We start from the raw sequence: 21,496 nt of genomic DNA on the forward strand, positions 1-21,496 counted from the left end.
TGTGCCGGGGCCACACGTTTTGTCTAAGGGGAACGTAAGCCCAGAAATAGGATTCACTTCACTCTCCCATTCCACACTGTGAGGCTTTGGAGACAGATGACTTCGCCCCTAAGCCTTAGTTTTCTTATCTATGCGTGAGACTGACCTTCAGCATTGCTGCTGTGGAGATTAAGTCAAACAGCATTGGTGCACAGTACCCAAGGCTCAAGTGTGGTGGCAGACTTGGAGATAGCCGCATTTTGGGGTCAAAACCAAGAGCCCTGGATCTGCAGGAATCAGGTATCACGCACAGAATGATCATGCAGGATGTCATCCCAGGAGGGTACCTCTGGGAGAAGGAACTGAGCATGTAACCATGGGAACTAACAGCCAACAGAGTCGGAGATGAGCTTCTGCCAGATCGTGAAGACCCTTTCGGATGTGTCCCGAGCCTGGGGGCACACACCATATCTTTTTTAACAGCCTGTCTTCACCCACAGAGGTGCTCCAGGGCAGCTGGAGCAGCTGTGATGTCGTAGTACAGGGTCTGCTTGGATGCTGGGGGTGCTGTGTGATGCCCAGCCGTGCCAGCCACAGGCAGGGTGGGGTGGGTGACTTTCACGGGTTGCCGCCCTGTCCAAGGCACAGCCCACACCCTAAGCCAAGAAACACATTAACTTCCTGGAACTCAGAGCCATCAGCACAGCTGTCTGAGCCTTCAGTGCACATGGAGGCCATCCTCATCAGGAAAGGCAGTTTTGCCCCGGGCTCTGCAGGCGGGAGGGAAGCAGGCTGGGCTGGTGCAGCACAGCTAGTCTGATGGGGCTCTGTCCCCCTGCCTGGCCTGCCCTTCAGGAAGCCTAGTCGCTTGCAGGCTCCCATGCAGTCAGACCTTCTTAGTGTCTGAGCCCCTGGTCCTCCACGGGCCTGTGCTGCTTCGCCATGCTTTGCGAACACTGAATTACAGCTCTGTACCATCCTGCATGGGTGTTGCAGAGTCCACCATCCTAGGCATCTCAGCTTACCCCTTATTTCTTGGGGGCCTATGGACAGATTTTAGATTTTACTTCAAAAACCCTGGGATTTTTAAGTAGCTGAGATGCTGCCCTTTGCTCCTAAAGCATCTTCCCCTTTATCTTTCATGTCTTCTTCAGTTGCTATCTCCCTGGACCTGGAGACAGGCTCCTTAATCTTCTCTGTCTGGCTTTACAAAGCATTGTCCCTTATCTCCTGGGGGCTGGATGCTGAGGGCTGAGGGCTGAGGGCTGGGGGCTGGGGACTGGGGACTGGGGGCTGGGGGTTGGGCCAGCCTTCCTCTGCCCCTCCTCCTTTCAAAAGGACCTCTGCCCTCCCCAGAACATTCTACCATACTGCAGAGTTTTTTGCAAGGCCTATGGAAATGAAAACCTAGAAACTCCGGCATCCTGGACCCTCCCCCAACTCCCTCAACTCCCTTAGCCTGTCTTTGTCCTGTTTGCCCTATGGGAGCATAAACAACCCCCCCCCCCCCGCTTTTTTGTCCTGAGGCATTGGTAATGGAGGTAAGGGGTATCTCGAAATTTCTTCTAAAAAGCATCCTGTACTTTTCCACTCTCCAAGTTCTGTGAGTCTCTTGGGCCTCATGGAACCTAAAAACAGATAGGGTAGTGACTCCTGTTACTGAGCTCAATTGGAACACATTCTCAATATTCGAATCATTCGTGTCCAAGTTCAGAGGATGGGGTTTCAAAGTGTCACAACTTGGCCTTTTGCTGTAACATAGAACCTTTCCCCTTGGTTCTGTTTCTGAGGAGGAAGCTATTGGTATACTTTTTTTTTTTTTTAAGTATTTCATCTAAAATGAGGAGGAAATGGGTCTAAATTTTAATGAGAATTTTAGTCATATTCTGGAAAACTTCAGTTCCAGACATTTATCTCTAACTCCAAACTGTGAGTTTTGCTTTATTGTCTGCTTTTGAAAGTATATGTGTAGAAATACAGTTCATTTTACCTTTGAAGATTTTAATGCAGTAGTTTCTAGGGGAAAAAAGGGGTATACCTTTTTGAACTTTTTTTTCTAAACAGGATCTCAGCATTTAGTAAGGCTAGCCTTGAACTAATTCATTATGTAGTTCAGCCTCATATTTGTAACCTTCCTGCCTCAGCTTCCTGAGTGTTGGGACTATAGGTTTATGCCACCATAGCCTTGTCAAAATTTTTCTTCGTTCTTAATAATAAAATGTACTGTATATGTGGATATGTTGTTTTGCAATGCTAGGAATTGAATCCAGGGCCTTATGTATACTACATAGGACTTTTATCATTGTGCTGTACCCTTATCCTCCCATTAATTTAAAAATGAATAAAAACTGAAAGAAAGTCTTTTTTTAAGCGTTTAGTTTCTCATGGTGCAAGTTGAAATATGTAGACATGATCTGGGAGGATATTTTCAATTTGTGCATTTCTGAAAACTGCATGGGAATTTTAATGAAGTTGATTTGATTAACAGTTTAAAAGAAGATGGATCAGGGGTCCAGAGATGTAGCTCAATGGCATAGGTGCCTGCCTTGCAAGCCTGTGGTTGTGAGTTCGATCCCTGGTACCCCCCCCCCAAAAAAAAGAAGAAGATGGATCATATATCAAGTAATCCAAGGACTCTTACCCTGCCGCCTGCTCCGGGGTGGGTTTCTGGGGTCCCTGACCTCCTTGGTAGTGAGGAAGAGTTTGCCTATAGAGTAGGTGCATTTGGGTAGGGGCACAGAAATTTCATCAGCTTCTCAAGGAAGCACTGGGCACTGCTGGGGAGGCAGCAGGTTGCGCTAGCTTTAGGGTCTTCAAGTCACACACATAGACATCAAGGAAAGCACAGTTGCTTTCCTTGTTTGTTTTGTTTCTTTACCTATTTTCCTTTTTCCCTTTTTCGTTTTGCATGCTGGAGATTGAACACAAGGCAAGCCCTTTGCACTGAGCTTTATCCCCAACCTTTTTTAATGTTAAGCTCTGGGACAGGGTTTTACGGAAGTCATTAAGTTGCCTCAGCCCAGTTCAAACTTTTGCCCCTCCTGCTACAGCCTCTCAGAGTGCTGGGATTACAGGGGTATGCCACCACACCCAGATACTATAAAATCAAGAGAACTTTTCAAGCAAGGAGAGCACAGATTAAAAGTGGGGAGTCGAAGCAGTGCAGTGTCAAAAGAGGCAAACTTCTGGGCCCATCCTGGAGCCACTTCTGACAGACAAGGCTGAGGTGCCTTCCCCACCAGGCCAGTGTGGCTGCAGGGTTGGTTGCCCAGGCCACACTAGTTGCAGAAGAGTTGGGATAAGAGTTCTGACACGCCTTGGCCCCTCGTCTCCAGACACCCCGAAAGTGTACAAAAGAGAAAATGTGACAAGCGGTCTCGCGGTGTTGTCCACATGGGCTTTTTTCTGCTTCTTTCCTTTATTTCTTTCAGCCCTGGATGGAACCCTGGGCTCACTCATGCTGGGCAAATGCTCTCCCCTTTTGCACGCTCCCAGCACCTTCACTGCTCCCAAGTCTTCGCCCAGTTCTGTGCTCCTCGGCTTCGCTTCTAACGCAGTGCAGTGCCAGAGGCAAAGACAGGCGTGCTGGTGCCATAGCTTTGGCAGCACTGCTTTCCACCTCGGAAGGTAGCTTGGGGCTCTGAGATCCCCTGGCAACCCAGAGCCGACTTTGTGCGACTCATGGGGGCCTGTGCCGTGCGAGGCACTTTCCACATCCTTCCCCAGGGAGGAGAAGGTGCACATTTGGTTAGGTTTGACTTGTTGCAGGCACTTTCCCCTCAGGAAAACAGAGATAATCCTTACTTTAAGGCACTGTTAGTTGTATATTTCCAATTTTCTTTAGCTCTCTTCTCTCCCCACCCATAGTGTTTCTTATTTTCCAGTCTTGTTTCTTTTGGTACTGGGGATTGAACTCACAACCTCCTGCTTGCCAGGCAGGGCCTATGACGCTGAGCTTTATCCCTGGCCCTGTTGTTTGTATTTTGTTGTTGTTGTTGTTTGTTTGTTTGTTTGTGTGTTTTTTGTTTTTGAGACCCGATCTCACTGTATAGCTCAGGCTGCCCTGGAACTTTAGCTCCACCTGCCTCAGCCTCCTGAGTACTGAGATTACAGGTGTGCAAAACCATGCCCAACTTCATCGATTCTGTTTAGTGTGCATGCCATGAGTACCGTGTTTATTCTTCCCTGTAAACTGCAGCATCGTCATTACCCACCATCAGCCTGCTAACCTATGTTATGCTTCAGTTGGTTGAAGCTGCGCCTGCAGCCAGCTCCCAGAACCATCCTCTCTGCTGTCCCTTCAGCAGTGGGCCCACCTGTTGGTCAGTGCTGATGGCTCCACTGCTGGGTGGCCTCCAAAGGCAGCTTGATGTAACCGCAGCCAGGGCATGGCTCCTATCCTTGTCTGTGACCCCTGGTGGTGTTTTATAGGACTTGACTACGCAGAGGCAGGATCATTTTTGGTCTCAGCCCCTCTAAAACAGCACTTTTCTCATTTTCACAGGTTCCTGCCACTCTGTGCCCCAGAAGCAGTGCCTTTGAGGGGTGACTCTGCCTGCATTTGGGCCCTGCCAGTGTCGAGACCCCAGTAAGGAAGGCAGCATTATAAGGAGAACAGGTCAGCTGGGCTTCATGGGCTGCCTTTGAGTCGTAGCCATGGTGAATGTCAGATCTTCTCTTTCCCTCTCTCTTCTTCCTTCTCATCCTACAATTGTCCCCCTGCTTTTCCAGGTCCTTCTCAGACTTGGCCTAAGTCAGGTGAGAATTACAATTGTGACTTGCTTGTCTTTCTTGATCTGCTGAGCCTGCAGTGGCAGGGAGAACTCTCAGGCTGGTCATGGTTTGCTTCACAGAGAGCAACACCTCACGGGCCCCTTCTGTCCTCTTTCTCCTGCCCAGAGCACACTGTCCTAGCACATTCAAGGCCTGGGCTCAGTCCCCAGCAGCACACACATGAATTTATAGGTAAATACAGATCGATACCTGTATCCATGTGAGAGACAGATTTAAAAGGATGAGGGGAACTCAGTGTGAAGGTTATCCATGTAGGAGTCAAGTACATAATTACAAGCCAATTGGTGCCAAACTTCCTAGGGAACCGAGGATACGTTCGTTGCAAGCCATGAAGGAAAGCAGTATGTGTACACGTGTGTATGTATCCACTTGTATCTGCACGCTTTTTTCCTAGAGAGAAATCACGGAAATAAATAGAGTAGTTAAAAACAGGAAGCATGAAGCCCTGTTGTAAAGTGATCTGCCGTGGTGGGGAAACTGCACGGGAAGACAGTGACTTAGGTTTTTTCCTTTTGTTTTGGCTGTAGCTTTCCTGTATGAGGAAAGATATGGGACATGAGGCTGGATCAGGAGGGGGTTATTTTCATTGTTTGTTTATGTGTCTGTGTATTACTGTTACCAGGTTCTGGGATCTTCTTCTAGCAATATTTTCTAAGTTCTTATTCTGTACAGAGCAAGGATAAAACAGGAACAAAAGGTAGCAAGGCTTAACATTTATAAAAGGTAGGAGAAGAAAAGAAACATGCTCTGCAGAATAAATGTGGGCCAGTTAAGTAGGCAAAGAAGTACATGCCGCAGAGAGGACCTGTGTGAAAGGGAGAGCACTGGGCAAGAACTCCCTGGTGCCGTCTTTGTAGTCTGCACTTCCGGAGAAAACGGTTCCAGCTTGGTTCCACACACAAGGCTTTGGGAACTGTTCTGGGCTTGTGTCTTGAAACTTTGTGTTTGATAGGCCATGCCTACCTCTCTAACCAGTTTGCCATGCCCTGATCTCCTGCCTCAGTACAGGGGAATGAGCCCAGGGTCTTTCCATTGAGCTACATCTCCAGCCCATTTTTTATTTTGAGAGTGGGTCTCGCTAAGCTGGTAGGTGGCTTATGCTGAACTCAAACTTGCAGTCCTCTGCCCCAGCCTCCCAGATGGCTGCGATTAAAGCCCTGAGCCACCAGCCCCAGCTGGGTGTCTTCAATTGTATGCAATTGTTCCTTTTCCCTGCTGTTTAGAAAACTCCTTGATTTGTCTTCAGAGTGTCCTTTAACAGATGTCTCAGTACTCTTTCTTTTACCATACAGAATACCTAGGACTGAGTGATTTATAAGAGTAAAACTTTGGCTGGTGGTTCTAGAGCTTGGAAAGTCCAGAAACATGGTGTCCCCATTGCTCAGCATCTGCTGAGGTCCTCTTGCTGTATTATCACATGATGGAGGCATCACAGGGCAAGATACAGCAAGGTGCTAGTTTGGGATCTCCTCCTCTTCCTGTAGAGCCATGATAGGGAACCTTGAGGAGCTTACAGACATTCCCCTGCAGCACACATGCCATAGTTCACCACCTCAGCTATAAAGCCACTAATATTACCGTGGGAGCCCTGCTCTCAGGAACTCGTGGGATCCTGTGTTTGTTTGTTTGGAGGATTTAGTTTTGTTTTGAGATAGGGTCTTGCTGTGTAGTTCAGGCCGGCCATAAATTCACTGTGCAACCTAGGCTTCTCCTGCTTCTGCCTCCAGAGTGCTAGGATTACAGACATGCACCACCAGGCCCAGCTAGAACCATCTAATCCTAATTACCTCCCAAAGACTGACTTTCAGATACCATTAACTAGGAATCTGGGGATTAAGTTTACAACGCAGGAACCTTTGAGGGTCACACTTAAGCCATGGTGGCAGTAAGGCACATTTTGTGTCTTTACAAAGAAATTTCTATTCCCAAGATTTTATTATTGTTATTTATCTGTTTTAACATGGCATTTGTGTGCACTTTTTTCCCCTTTGACACTTGGAGTAGGATGTTATTCTGAGACTTAGCTGGTGGAGCAGCAGTGAATGAAGTTGTCTCCCCTGGCCTTTCCATTCTGTTGCTGGAGGCTGAACATATGTCGTGTGTGGGTGTAGGGGGGTTATCATACTCCCCTAAAGTTGGTGGAGAAACTACACGACACTCTGTTCTTGTTAAGCACACTCTTTGCAGCTGGGACAAGCAGGCCAGACTTCTGGAATTTATTGATGACACTGTAGGATAGCAGAATATTAAAGTATTACTCCTGTAGGCATTCAGCTAAGGAAAGACTTCCTGGATAAAACAAGGGCAACATTTTATCAGTGGGCTTATTAGCATTGGCCATCTGAGTGACCACAGTCCTCTAGTTGTAAGAAATGCATATGACCTGAGGTAAAGTTTGACACAGCAAGGGCCGTATTTCTCCCTTTGGTGCCTTTTTCTGTGTTACCAGCGGTTGTTGTTATTGTTTTAGATCTGACTCAAAAGCATCTAGACTCTGACCCTTCAGTGAATTCCATATGTTTTGTCTTTGGTCAGTTTAGGTAGAGGCATGAGGTGGGTTGGGGGGATCTGAGAGTCTTTGAGAAACTGGGGTGTAGCATTTAAGAAAGTTCTGTGGATAAATATGAGCTTCAGAAAAAAAAGAGCACAGCGAAATCTTCCTGTCAGGAACGAGAGTGGCAGCGTGCCGGGCGCCTTACTTAGGGATGGAAACAACGCAGAGTAAGATTTGGGGAGGAAAGGACTTCAAAATCGCCTCTCACTTACTCTGCTTGTGTGTTCATGAATACAGTGGGCTGAGACCGTGGCAAGTAAATGATTTTAGGTTTTTGTTCACTCACTAAAAAGACACTCCCTGAATCTTTTCTCTGTTTCATTTCCAGTGACGAGTGATAGTAGAAGAAGAAGAAAAATAAACAGCCGTTTCCTACTACACATGGATGAGAGCGATAGCTGGGGAAAATTGTAAAGGCTGTCACTTGGGGCAGAAAATGGAGGTAACTAGCAGTGGGGAAATTGGGGTACAGGTGCATTACCAATTTTTAAAGAACTGGGCCTTTTCTTTCTAATGCTGATTTGATATTGGGTTATAATGTTGTTAAGGCTGGCTTCTGCAGTCTCTTACCTAATTTGGGGCTCCCATTAAATCACTATATTATAGCAGTGGAGATAAATAAAACCGAGTTTTAGGCCAGGAATCCCCAAGTAGTAGAAGATGAGTAGAGGGTGTTGGCCAGTGACGGCTGTCAGGGCTTCCTCCTCGTGGCTTGCCATTTTCACATCTGCTCAGAAGAGTAGGAAAGCCAGCAGGGCATGATGGTGCACACTTGCCATCCCAGTGCTCTAAGAGCCTGAGGCCAGAGAATCCCAAGTTCGAGTCCAGCCTGGATGACTTAGGTACCTTCTCGCAAAACATGTGTTTTTTGGGTTTTGTTTTTGTTTTGTTGTTAAACTTTTGTTTCATTTGGTAAAGTTGTTTTGTTTTGTTTGTTCATTTTGGTTTTTTGAGCCAGGATATCACTATGTAGTTCAGGTTAGTCTGGAACTCACTGTTCAAGCTGGCCTTGAACTCACACATCTGTCTCAAATATAAAAATGAGATGGGGATGTAGCTTAGTACAAAGGCCCTCCTGAATTCAGTCCTTGGTGTTAGGGGGAGAGAAAAGATTAGGAAAAGCAAAGAGACATGCACTCCAAAAGAAGTGAGGTGGAGGGTTAGTCTTGGTGCACCAAGCCCTCATTAGATGAAAGCAGAAATACAGGTTGTGAGTGTAGGCTCAAACTAGAAGGGGTGTGTTGGGCGTTTTTGATCTAACTTACAGTTAACTAAGCCAGCAATACCTGCTGTGATAGAAACCTGAATCTCACCATGATCACATCAGTAATTTCTGGTCTTCAGTTCTACAGCAGAGACTTCTTACAAATGTAAACCCCTGTCCCAATGACGTCAACTTCGCCCATTGGCTTGGAAGGCTCAGACCTGTCTTCCATCAACACCATGATGTCAGCAGTAATGAATGTAGGGAACGTGGCAGAGAATGGTGGGAGCCCCCAGGGGATCAAGTCCCCTTCAAAGCCTCCAGGACCAAATCGGATTGGCAGAAGGAACCAGGTAAGTGTGTGTAGAGTGGTAGCATCCAGTGTGTTTAGCCTGTGAGAACATGGGAAGGTTCCACAGCTCCTACAGAAACTCCTACCCAGAGGCTGCAGTCACACTTAAGGTGCAGATTTTTCATAGCTTATGTCAGTTTCCCTTGCAGAGGAAGCTTTCTTTGCTGTAATGTCAGTGTTGGTGAAAATATGCTTGTTCTTTGCCCCTTGATTTGATTTAAACATAAGCTTTATTCACATGATGGTCCAGGCAGTGACCTTGACTTAATACCTCTGCTATGATCTGATTTCTTTCTTTATTGGATTTTTAGAACTCAGTTTTTAAAAAAGTAATTAATTTTTCATGTCTTCAGTTTAGACAGGAAGTAAGTCCTAAAGATTCTGTTTAGTCCTCTTGAATTTTCAATGGGTATAGAGCAGGAGAAGTGGGGGAAAAGTAAACGGGGGACAAGAATTGGGAGAGATGAGTGCTACTGTAAAAGGCCATGTCTCCTCCATTGGGAAGTAAGATGAGTCTTTAATTAATTAATGGATAAACAGGACACTTTAGAGAATTGTCACTGTGGTGACAACACTCTGTCCCATTTGGGGTAAATTGAGGAGGGAGCTAGAGGCATAGAGCACTGAGCTCTTCCCTGGAGTCAGACAGGATGAACTGACAAATGCATGTGTAGTGTTGTTGAACTTCTGGAGAGAAAATGGTCTTCTAGCAACCACAGATAGACAAGAAAGCAAATTTGTTGGACCTTTGTGAATTAGTTTTCCTTTTTATTAATAACCTGCAGTTAACCCAGATGCACTGAGCTGCATCATCAGCTGCTTTTTTTCCCCTTTATTTTTCTCTGTCTCTGCCTGTCTGTCAGTCTGTCTGTCTCTCTCTCTTTAGAGACAGTGTAGTAAATTGCCTGGGCTGGTCTCAAACTTGCCATCCTCCTGCCTCAGCCTCCTCTCCCTGAGTGCTGAGATCTTTCTATGACTGTCTTTATACAAAATTTCCAGAGTGTCTCTGTAAATCCTCGGGGGTAGAGCCTCACTGGAGGTTTTTGCTAGCACCTGCTCTCTGGGAAAGCATTCAAACGACCCACCAGGAATGTCGGAGCCTGTGCATTTCTCCACACCTTGCTCAAGACTGAAGACTCAGAAGCTATGATGTTTTGGGGTTGGAGCATTGACTGTTTTCTTTCTTTTTTTTCCTTGCTTCCGTGTGCCTCTCTCCTATTGGTGCCTGAGAAAACACTCAGCCTGTGTGACTGTGGTTCAAGTCAAGAAGGAGCACTAGCTCCGGGAAGAACAGGTTTACCTCCACTCTCACATGCCTGTCCCTCCGTCTGTCCATTTGTCCCTCCATCCATCCATCTCTGTCACTCAGCCATTTAACAATACAGGCCCAGCTCCTCCTTCCAGCTGGCTGCTGTGCCAGGTGCCAAGCATGTGGGGTGAAAAAGACAGACAAGGTCATGTTATTTCCACATGCCCTAGCAGGAGTGAGCTGAGCAAAGGCAGGAGCTGTGCCTTAAATAGCACAGCATTGCCCCGGCACAGGCGGAGCTGGCCCAGGCCCCAGCTCTGGGTCCCTGCCCACCATGCAGAGACAGTTAGGGCCACAGAAGACACCCCAGGCCTCCGCCACCCGTTCCGAATGGAGGCTGCTGGGCCAGCGCAGAAGCAAAAGTGTGGGTGCAGCCTGCCTCTGGGTGTCTGCCTCCTTGCTCCTTGAGGTTTCTGGCGACTGGGCTTTGGTTTTGAAAGGGCAGTCCAGGCCACAGAGAGCACAGTATCCCCTTGAAGGAGCCAGCCCGCAGTGGATGGTACAGGAAGAAGGACATCGCCTCACCTGCGAACTGGCAGGGCGGCGGAGGGAGGGAGGCCGTGCGCTAAAGGCCTCTGCGCAAGAGCGCCGAGTTCCGGGACAGATTAGCCCGGCGCGAGGCCCACGAGGGTGCCAGATTGTTTCACCATGGAACGGTTAGTTATCACATTAGCTGCTAATTTTATCTTCCAGCTCAGGAAGTATCCTTCTCACACCAGCAGGGCCATAGCATCAGGGCTCAGCCTTCTTTGGGGGGCCTTTCCCAGCACCCCATGCTCCTCTCTCAGTGGGCTGCTTTCAGAAATTAGTGGGGCACAGTCCCACAGACCTCACTCTCCCAGACCACCTCGGATTTTTGTGGCCCCATGTTGTGGTCTGCATAGCACCACTGCCAAGTTTAGGTCTGGTAGCAGTTAATGATCAAACCTAGAGTCAATATCAGTCAGCTCCTGCACCTCTGTACAGTGTGTGTCCTGTCTGCTTCAAGGTGAACACAAGATAATTTCTGAAAAAATGCTGTCTTCTCAAGAGGCTAGCCCCCTTTTCTGAGATAAGCTCTCACTGTGTTAATGGAGTGGTCCCAAATTTCCTGAGTTCAAGAAGTCCTCCTGCCTCAGCCTCTTCATTAGCTGATACTGTAGGAATAAGCCATTGTGCCAGCTAAGATTGGCTTTTTAATGTATATTTACATAATATCAGTAAGTTGTTCTTTAAAAAAAATTTTTTTTAATCTGTAGTATTGCAAATCTAATGGTTTAACAGAAAGGCCCTGGAGACTGAACTTGGCCCTCAGTTTTAGCCCAGTGGTGAGATAGCCCTTGTTCTTGGGGCTTGTGCTCTGCTTTTGTAGCTGTGGTGGTGGTGTCTTCCCTCGGAGGGGTTGTCCTGGGCTGGGGAGGTATGACCCCGCGTAGCCCCCGTCACACAGCCGAGAGGACTGGAAATGTGCGGCCAGCTGAGCGAGGGCAAGGGTTTCTTTCTTGTTCTTGTTCATTATCTTTTTATGCCTCTGGGGTACTCGGCCTCCTTACAATTTGAGAATGAGGCAGCCAGTGGCTGGCGGAGACCTTCCCAGGATGCAGAGAAGCCGCCTCACCCAGGAGAGCTGCGGTCCGTGTGGCATCACGCACAGTCACTTCACCCATCTGGTCCATGGTACTCTTTGTGTTCCTAGTCTTCAGGGTGACTTTATTTCCATCATCTCTCATGAACAACCACAGGGTGTTTCCTTTCTGTGCCTTGGGGCTAACCCTTTTTTGGTCAAACTTTTTATAGCATCGTGGTTTAGGGCATAGGCTGTAGAGCAGCTGGCCTGAGTGTTAATTTTCTGCCTGCTTCGTAACTGTCTTTCAGTTCAGGACAGGTTGCTCACCCTTCAGTACTCCAGTTTCCTCGTCCAAACACTGACAGTGGCTCCATTATGGGAAAGAACCTGTGTGTGTCTGTATATTCAGAGCTTGGAACATAGTATGTGCTCAATAATGGGTGTTCTTTGCAAGAAACAGAAACTTACTCAAATATGTACAAACAAAAAGAGGTCTGTTGAAGGATGTCCAGGGACAGGAAATGATACATGGCCTCCACTTTGGGGGCAGGCAGAGTATCTCAGCCACTAGAGATCCCCGAACCCAACTCAGGCTACCTGGCTTCCCAAGTCAGTTAGCACCAGCGTGATCCCAACTGCTTTCTTGAGGCTTGGAGATGCCCCAGTGATCGTGATTTTGGTCACCTACCTTAGCAACTTTGTTCCCAAACCTGGGCACATATAAGTGTCCTCTAAGGAGCTGGTGAGCCAGGTGACAGAGGTTCACCTCACCCTCCAGTAGTTCTATCGGCGTGTTGAGAGTTGGGTCTAGATATAGTTTCAACAAGGCTGGTGTGGTGATGCATGCCTGTAACCCCAGACCTGGGGAGGCTGAGGCAGGAAAATCGAGCTATACACTGAGGCCTCCTCTCAAAGGCAGAAAGGGAGGGGCAGAATTGTATTTCCCGGAGCCTCCCCGGTCATCCTGCTGATCTTTGGAGACTCACTGAAGGCAGTCTCTAACCTCCAGATGCCTGGGAGAGAAATGAAACCTGGGCTGTGTTTTGGGGACAGAGATGGAGTCTTATGGTTTCTAAGAGCTGTGCAGGTAAGGACAGGTATGCCCTAGCAGCTCCCCATGAGTTATTTTGGGAGAGGAGCTGTAACAAAGGGTTAGTGAAAGAAGTTGGCCTCTTCTTAGAGAGTGAGATGCTGCGTGAAGGAAGCGTACATAGCCTGTGTGTTTCGAGGGAACCTACAGTGAGCCCTGTACCAGGGAGGGAGCTGGTGGTTTGGTGCATCATGTTGTCAGTCAAGGTGCTGGTCCTCGCAGAGCTCTTCTTGCTGCTTGTTTACCAGTGGGGAAAGCAGGCGGTGGCTATGCACAGAGCTGAGCTAGGCCCCGTGGGTGCAAAGCAGAGACCCAGGGGCTCCCACCATGAGGAATGTGGACTTTTCTTCTGAGACCTTGTTTGCCCTGATGTGTTTCCAGGGACTTGGACCTGGACCTGGCAGAAAATTCTGCCTGGAGCTGGGATGAACTTGGAGACACAATTCAGTTCCTAGCAAAGTGAGGGAACTGATACTTCTGTTTTCACCAACTGCTATAATGGAAACACTCCTGTTTATTGAGCACTTACTCCATCCTCTGTAGCAGGCTCTGCTGCAGTGCTTTACACATACCCATTATTCTGTGTCAGAGCACAGCGTGTCCACACCACCGGCACGCAGGAAACTGGGTACAGACAGGGAAGCTGCCACCTGCACAGGTACCTGCACGGTCTCGGGCCGGCTGCTCTCAGCTGCTTACCGCCAGCCTACAGACACAGGCTCACTGCAGAAATAAAAGGCACCGTCCACAGTGATTTAAAATTTTAATCTCTTTTTAGGAAATGAAAGAAGAGAAGTCTTCCTACAACTGCCCGCTGTGTGAAAAGATTTGCACTACCCAGCACCAGTTGACTATGCACATCCGTCAGGTTGGCTGCAGCTTTTGTATTTTTGTCTTAAACCATTCTTTGTTCACAGAGGACAAGATCTTTCATTCTAAAGGATGAGTCATGGACTGTGCTTACTTTTGATTTCGTATTTTATAATCTTGGAGAGTAGTTATGAAATAATTTCTGTGTGCTCATGGTACTGTACCATGACAGAGCCCAGATTAACACAGAAATCTGATTCCATCCGATGGGACTTGTCAGTACGAATTTAATCCCTTAGGATATGAGACTGTAGATGCAGATCCCTGTTCTTAATGTTGGTATAAATTTCCATCGTGCAACTTAGAATTTATTCACTTGCTGATCTTTTTTCCTTTATTACAAGATTTGTGGATTGACCCTTCTCCCTGTCCTACTACAGCTGACCATTGATGAGTATAGGACAGTAAAGGAGTGATGATCTGTTAAAGTCCTAACATGCTGCTGAGTAGTAGCATCGAGTCCTTGATTCGGGTTTGCATGGAGGCCAGAGCTCTCCTCGGTGCAGGGGTCAGGTCTCCTCCTCTGACAGTGGGCCTGAGTCAGCAGATTGCAACAGGAAGGGCCTCTCTGAGCGAATCCTAACTCACATGCTTGCTGGGTAGCTGAGGCTCCTCCTGCCACAGGAGTCCATATGTTCATCTGTATGTGTTTCTAAGAAAGACCTGCAGAAGCCCCGCCGATCTCTGATCTCGCAGTAGAAACATTTTTCAGATCTAGAACATGGAAGTGGAAGAAAGTCACACAAAATAAGTTACTCGCCCACATTCCTGACCATGAGAGTCAGCTTCCATTGAGTCCCAGAGTCTGACATGGTCCCTCATAAGGAGGACAGGTTTACTGAGGCCCACAGTTTGGAAGATTCAGTCTGCTGCGGGCCAGAGGTGGGCAGAACATTTTGGTGAAGGACATGGTGGACGGAGCTGCCCACTTCATGGGATGAGGAAGGGAAAAACCCAAAGAATAACGTCCCCTAGTCACTGCTGAACCTGCCCCCTTCACCCAACCCTACGTCCACATCCCATCCCCTCTTGATGGTGCATCAGATTCTCATCCCATCATGGAGTAATCCACACACAAAATTAGACCCTTTGTCATCCCATCATCCTCTGCAAAGACACATGGGGCTTGGGGGCACATTTTAGATTCAAGCTGTAACACTAGCATGTTTTGGTCCTTTGGGAAAATGCTCAAAGTGAAACAGCAACAAAAAAGCCAAGAACATGTGTTGGTTTTTATAATGCTCCACTTCTGCATGTCCTAACAGCTAAGTTTTTGCCCATCTCCTCAAGGGGTTGTAGTGACTGTGTCTTTTCTGCAGCACAACACAGACACTGGAGGAACCGATCACTCATGCAGCATCTGTGGGAAGTCGCTGAGTTCGGCCAGCTCCCTGGACCGCCACATGCTGGTACACTCCGGCGAGAGGCCTTACAAGTGCACTGTGTGTGGCCAGTCCTTCACCACCAACGGGAACATGCACAGGTGGGTAAGGCTCCCCGTCCCACTGCCTGGCAGATACCCCTGAGCCGTGGAGGCCCGAGGTTCTCAAGTTCTGGTCTCCTTAGAGAAAGTCCAGTGATAGTATTATCTGCCCCTTCACCTTATATCGGGTTCTCAGGGGTGCCTGATGGTGGGAAACACAGCTCTGGGCTGAGTCTGTGGCCCTTGCTGGCTGCGGTTTCTGTGGGAAGCTAATCACAGACAAAGATATCCTCATGGGTGGACATTCCACTGGTTTTTTTGTTTTTGTTTTTTTGTTTTTGGTGGGCATTGAGAATTGAACTCGGGACCTCCGGCTTGCCAGACAGGTGCTGTGCCACTGAGCTATATCCCTGACCTCTTCACTGTCCTTTAAAATATATTCTCATATGCCTACCAGATTCCTTGTAAACGTTTACCAAAAAGAGAATACTCTGGAATCTTTGAGTAGTTAATGACCTGGTCCTGGAATTCCAGAAAAGATAGGGTAAAATGGAGAAAAGAAAATGTGACAGCAGGCAATTTCTTCCTGAGACAGATACTCACTGAGAGATGAGGCAGAACTCAATGTGTTTATCTATAGCGATTTACTCAAAACAAAGAGAAATGTATTTTAGAGTGATTATATTATGTTGTAAGAGATTAGAACAAAGACCTTTAGGGCACTTTTTACAAATATTTTAGAAACACTGAAACTATAGAAAAAGAGAAAAAAAGATTCTAAATTCCATCTCAGAAAAAAAGTTGAGCAACTTTTTTTAATGTATGTGTTTCAAAAAGACAGCTTGCCCCTAGGGGTGGCACCACACATCTACAGTCCCAGCACTTGGGAGGTTGAGGCAGGAGTGCTGCAAGGTCAGGGCCAGCCTGAACTTCAAAAATCAACAAGAAAAGGAAATCTTATGTAACTAATTTATAATTGGCATACTAACTATATTTGGTTATATGTAAGTACAAAGATGGTTCAGTTTATCTCACTTAAGCCTCATTTTATGAGCCAGTGATAATATACTTGGGACAAATTGGTATAGTAGTAGTTTCCTGATTTGAGAATGATGCATTTGAATTCATAGCCCTGCTGCTACTTGTAAATTTTAAGTTTAGCTGTGGTGTGTGGGTGTGTGTTTGTGCTATGGGTTGGAGCGATAAGAACATAATGAATTTAGCACACAAGTCCCAAGACATGGTAAGTACTCAGTGAATATTATCCATTATTATTGATTGATGTCCAGATAATGTTGCAATAATTTAAAGCTTACAGATTTCCCAGTGTAAGTTTCTAGAAGTGGGATGGTATAATTTTGAAAGGCGTGAATGCTTAAAGAATTTGCAGTCTTCATGAGTTTCAGTCCTCATGGGTCCTTCTCTTTCCCCCTCATCTTTTGTTTGGTGGGGAGTGATTTGAGGCAGGGTCTCACCATGTAATTTGGATTGGCCTTGAACTCACTGTGTTCCTCAAACTGGCCTTGAACTCATGGGGATCCTCCTGTCTCATTCTCTTGAGTGCTGGGATTACAGGGCATACATCACCACACCGGCCTCTCATCTCCTCTTCTGAGTGTTTCTGGGTGTGAAGGAGTGAATAGTGTCTTTGTGCTACTTCACCTCTTAGCTTTTGCTAATTTAGTTCCCTGTTTGCCGGTTGTTATCACTGTGCCTTCTGTGTAGCCTGTTCTTTTGCCCTTGCATCCCCTAAAGCTTCTATTGTCCATTCTGTTTGCCCTTCTCAACACTGGGTCCTAGAGGGTTGCCTGCTTGCTTCTTGGGCAGTCTCTCTCCTTTCTCCTTGAAGATTGGCAGGGGCAGCAGGTGCGGTGGTGAGAACCCCCTTGAAAGCTGTTTCTGCCCTGACCACCATTTGCTCGGGACCCTCTGTCAGACGTTTCCGTTCTTGGGTTTAGTTACTCCTGATCTGGAAAGTTTTCATTCGTGGTATTGTCTGTGATTCAGGACATCAGTATTTTTTTTTTTTTTTTTTTTTGGTCTTTTTCATTTTTATCAGTACCAGGGATCGAACTCACGACTGCCTGCTTGCAGGGCAGGCGCTTATGCCGCTGAGCTAAACCCCCAGCCCCAGGACATCAGTATATTAAGCACGCATAAAAGGCAGCTACTGCTTGCGTCAGGGTGTACCCATCGGTGGTCTCCTTGTGGTTCAGGCACTGAGCCAAGGACTTCCTATTGTTTTTCTAATACAGACTTATGTTTGTTATCATCGTTGTACAACTTCTCATGTGGACATGTATTTTTATTGCTCCTGGTAGGCATTTAGGAATAGAATTGTTCAACCATGTGGTAGTTCCATTTTTAGTATTTTAAGAAAGTGCCAAACTGCTTTCCAAGGCGGCTGGCCCGTGTTCGGCAAGAGGGCGTCCATGCTGCCAGCACGTGTGACTTTTGTCCTCTGCTTTCCAGTCCCATCAGGCAAGACACGTATCTCATGAATCTTGTAGCTTCGCTCATTATGCTTAGGTTTATGCTCTATTTGAAGTGAATGATTGTGTAACATAAGGAAGAAATCCAGATTCATTCAGTCTTTCATACCATATTTGCTGAGAAATGTACTCCATTGAACTGTCCTATGGCTCTTGTCAAAATTTAGTTCTGGTCCATTGATCTGTATTTCTGTGTAAGACTGTAATCGCACTGAATTGATTGCTGTAGTTTTAGGGTAAGTTTTGTAATAATGAGGTATATGTCTTGCGACTTGGGTCTTGTTCAGAATCATTTCGGCTACTCTGGGTTACTTACCTTTCTGTATGAATTTAGGATGAGACTGTGGAAAAGGACAGCTTGAATCATTATGTAAGGATTATATTCAATCTGTAGATCACTTTGGAGGTGTGGCATCCCAATAATATCAAGTCTTTCACTTCAGTTATGTGAAATTTTTTTTTCCAATAAGGTTCTCTTGAATTTATTGTAATAATTTTTTGTCAGTTGGTTGGTTTGTGATCATTAAGGGTTGAGACCAGGTCCCCACATGGTAACTAAGCACTCTAGCCCTTTTGAAATTTTATTTTTTGTTGCTGTTTGTTTTTTTGAGACAGGCTTTCACTTTATAGTTCTGGCCTGGAACTCATTGTTATCCTCCTGCCTGAGCCTTCCAAGTACTGAGATTATAGCTGTGTGCCAACAAACCTAGCCTAGATTTTGTTTTGAAGCAGAGTCTCCCCAAGTTGCCTGGGCTGGGATCAAACTTGCCATCCTCCTGCATCAGTCTCTAGGGTAGCTGAGGTTGCCGGGTTAAGCCACCATATTGGGCTTCAGCAGTATTTTATGATTTTCAGAGTACACATTTTATATATATTTTTTAAATTTATGCCTATTCATAATGATAAGTAGAATTATTTTCTAATTTCATTTTTCAGTTGTTGCTCATATACACAAATATTGATCTTGCCGTGTGTGGTGGTATACACCTGTAATGCCAGCACTTAGGCTGAGACAGAAGGATTGCTGTGAGTTCGAGACCAGCTTGAACTGCATAGCGAAACCCTGTCTCAAAAAGACTTTTTAAGGGGCTGGGGATTTAGCTCAGTGGCATAAGCGCCTGCCTTGCAAGCAGGCAGTCGTGAGTTCAATCCCTGGTACCGATAAAAAGGAAAAAGACAAAAAAATAAAAAAAAAAGACTTTTTAAAAAATTGACTGTTTTCTTTAACTGACCTTATGTATGTATATATTTATTTATTTAGTATATGTTTGCAGTCCATGGTTTACATCCCCCTCAGGGAGGAGGTGCGTTTACCTTACAGGGCTCAGTTCTTTTCTCCTCCCCATCCCACCCCTATCCATTCTTTGAGTTACTTAGTGGATGCCTTGGGGGCACTGCATGGTGGTTGTGGCATTTGCAGATAGAGGGAGTTTGACTTCTTCCTGTCCAACACAGCTGTCACTTACTTTCTCTTGCCTCTTCGTCCTGACCACACATTCATTACAATGCTAAATTGAAGTAAAGCATGTGGACACTTTTGTCTTACTTTTAATCTTAGGAAAATAGCAATCAGCCTTTCTTTACTAAATAAGCTATTATTGTAGGTTTTTCATAAATGCCCCTTGCCAGTTGTAGGAAGTTTCCTTCTAGTCGCAGTTCATTGCATGTTTTTATAAACAAAGTGCATAGGTTTTGTCAAATAATACATGGTCAAATTCATTTTTGTCCTTTATTCTACTCTGAGTATTTAACCCTATACCAAGATAAATATCACCAGGTTATAGTGTGTAATACTTTTTAAATGTTGACGGACTTGGTTTGCTGTATTTTGTTAACGGGTTTTTGTGCATATATTCATGCAGTTTTTTTGTATCTTTTTTGCATTTCATAAGACTGCCCTCACAGAATAAGATAAGAGGCCCTCCCTCTTCGGTTTTTCAGAAAGATTTGTAACAAGTTGGCGTTAATTCTTTAAATGGTAAAACTCATCAGTGAAGTCATCTGGGATTTTCTAAACCTCAGTTTTTAAATAACTGTTTTTACTTATTATAGATCTCTCCAAATGTTCTATTTGTCCTCAAAGTCATGTCTTTCTAAGAATTTTGGCCGTTTCATTTACACGATCAAATTGTGTGACATACACGTGTTCACAGTGCCTCCCCCGTAATCCTTTCTAGTCCACAGATTCAGTAGTGAGAGGCTGACTTCTGTTCCTGATTTTAGTAATTTGATTCTTCTCTTTTGTTCCTTACTGAATCTAGTTGATAAACATGACATCGATTTTATTGATCTTTTCAAAGAATTGGTGTTTGCTTTCATTGATTTTTTTCTGTATTCTGTTAATTTTCTGTGCTAAACATTATTCTCTAGTTCTGCTTGGTTTAAAGTTTTCTTTTTCCGGTGTTATACAAGATTCGATTGTTGATTCAAAAACCACCATTATTTTGAATACCAGCATTTATAGCTTCACATTACACTTTATCCTCAATTTTTGTATGTTATTTTTCCTTTTTTGTGTGACGTTGGAAACTGAACTCAGGGTCTTTACTTACTAAGCAGGTGCTCTACCACTGACCTATGTCCCCAGCCCTGGTGGTGTATTGTGTTTTGTTTTGTTTTGTTTTGTTTTGTTTTTTGAGATGGGGTCTCACTGTGAAATTCAGGCTGGCCTTGAACTAGTTACGTAGCCCAGGCTGGTTTCAAACTTACGGTGATCTTCCTATTCCAGGTTTCCAGGGTGGGATTGTAGGTGTGTACTACCGTACCCAGCCCAAGCCCTGTTTTTTCTTTCTCATTCATTCAGTGTACTTTCTAACTTTCTTTGTGATTTCTTTGAGCCATTATGTTCTGCTCATGCTGGGTAGAGTGAGCAGATGCGCTATTAGATCAAGTTCGTTTAGGGCCAGGAATATAGCTTAGTGGCACAGCGCCTGCCTGGCAAGCATAAGGTTGTGCATTTGATTCTTGGTACAAAAAAAAGAAATATGCCAAGTTGTTTTACAGTATTGTACAAGTCCTTGCTGATCTGCATGCATTCATTCATTCTTCTTCTTTTTTTTTGTCTTTTTGAGACAGAGTGTCACTGTGTCAAAAGCAGTTCAGCAGTTCAGGCTGGCCTTGGGTTCACTTTGTAGCCCAAGCTGGTCTTGAACTGGCCACAATCTGCCTACCTCAGCCTCCCAAGTGCTGGGATTACAGGAGTGCACCACCACACTCGGCAACCTGCATTTATTCTTATATGCTCCCCCTTGAAGCTTCATTTATAAAATACACCCCATTTTGAGATGAGGAAAGGATCAAGTAGTATGTAGCACATAGGCTACTCAGCCTCAGAGGCCCTGTGTTTGACTAGTGTGTGAGCCACAGTTGATGGAACTCCCCCTCACTCTGCACATGGGCAAAGGCACTTTCTTTTCCCCATTCCCACCACAGTTCTGGGCTGACGTACAGTGTTGTCTGCAATATTAAACTGTTTCTGTCTTCTTGCTAGTATGGCCTCCTACTCTATAATGAGCAAAGAATAGCTTTGGGGACAACCAGTTTAACCAAATTTTATTGGATATTGTTTGAATATACATGCAAAAACTTAGAAATGATCTTGATTTTTTTTTTATAGCATAGCTTTTGCTATTATCCAAAGATACGTTTCTCAGTTATGAACACCTTTTGTTATTTGTAATCTTTTTGAAGTAGGCCTTTAGGGATATTTAATACTTTTCAGTTTTACACCGATTTTATTTGTTGCAAAGTGTCTTGATTGGGAGGAAAGGACTGAATTGTCGGGGGCTTAATCCTCATGTTAATTCTGGAGAATGGGGAAAATCTTTTGCATTTTTCAATATTTTAATAAATGGCTTAGTTACACCTCAGTTAGAATTGGGTC

At 45.5% G+C, this 21,496-nt stretch overlaps 1 protein-coding gene across 16 annotated transcripts in view; it reads left to right on the forward strand.

Moving 5' to 3' along the window:
- Positions 1-21,496, forward strand: part of Rreb1 (ras responsive element binding protein 1) — a 169,281-nt gene that overhangs the window by 102,296 nt on the left and 45,489 nt on the right. For 12 of the 16 annotated variants that reach the window (XM_063259834.1, XM_063259835.1, XM_063259836.1 and 9 more), the window contains 5 exons: positions 4,484-4,597; positions 7,656-7,769; positions 8,672-8,884; positions 13,607-13,696; positions 15,018-15,181. In XM_063259834.1, coding sequence (XP_063115904.1) covers positions 8,714-8,884; positions 13,607-13,696; positions 15,018-15,181 — 425 coding nt within the window. In that variant the 5' untranslated portion in view covers positions 4,484-4,597; positions 7,656-7,769; positions 8,672-8,713. Of the gene's footprint in view, positions 1-1,511; positions 2,639-4,483; positions 4,598-7,655; positions 7,770-8,671; positions 8,885-8,914; positions 10,178-13,606; positions 13,697-15,017; positions 15,182-21,496 lie in introns of those variants that run through there. The other 4 variants (XM_063259839.1, XM_063259840.1, XM_063259837.1 and 1 more) reach the window with 3 other exon arrangements.

The sequence above is a fragment of the Cavia porcellus genome, unplaced genomic scaffold, assembly GCF_034190915.1.
Source record: "Cavia porcellus strain 051 isolate PalLab524CR breed Dunkin Hartley unplaced genomic scaffold, mCavPor4.1 scaffold_13, whole genome shotgun sequence".
NCBI classification, from domain to species: Eukaryota; Metazoa; Chordata; class Mammalia; order Rodentia; family Caviidae; genus Cavia; species Cavia porcellus.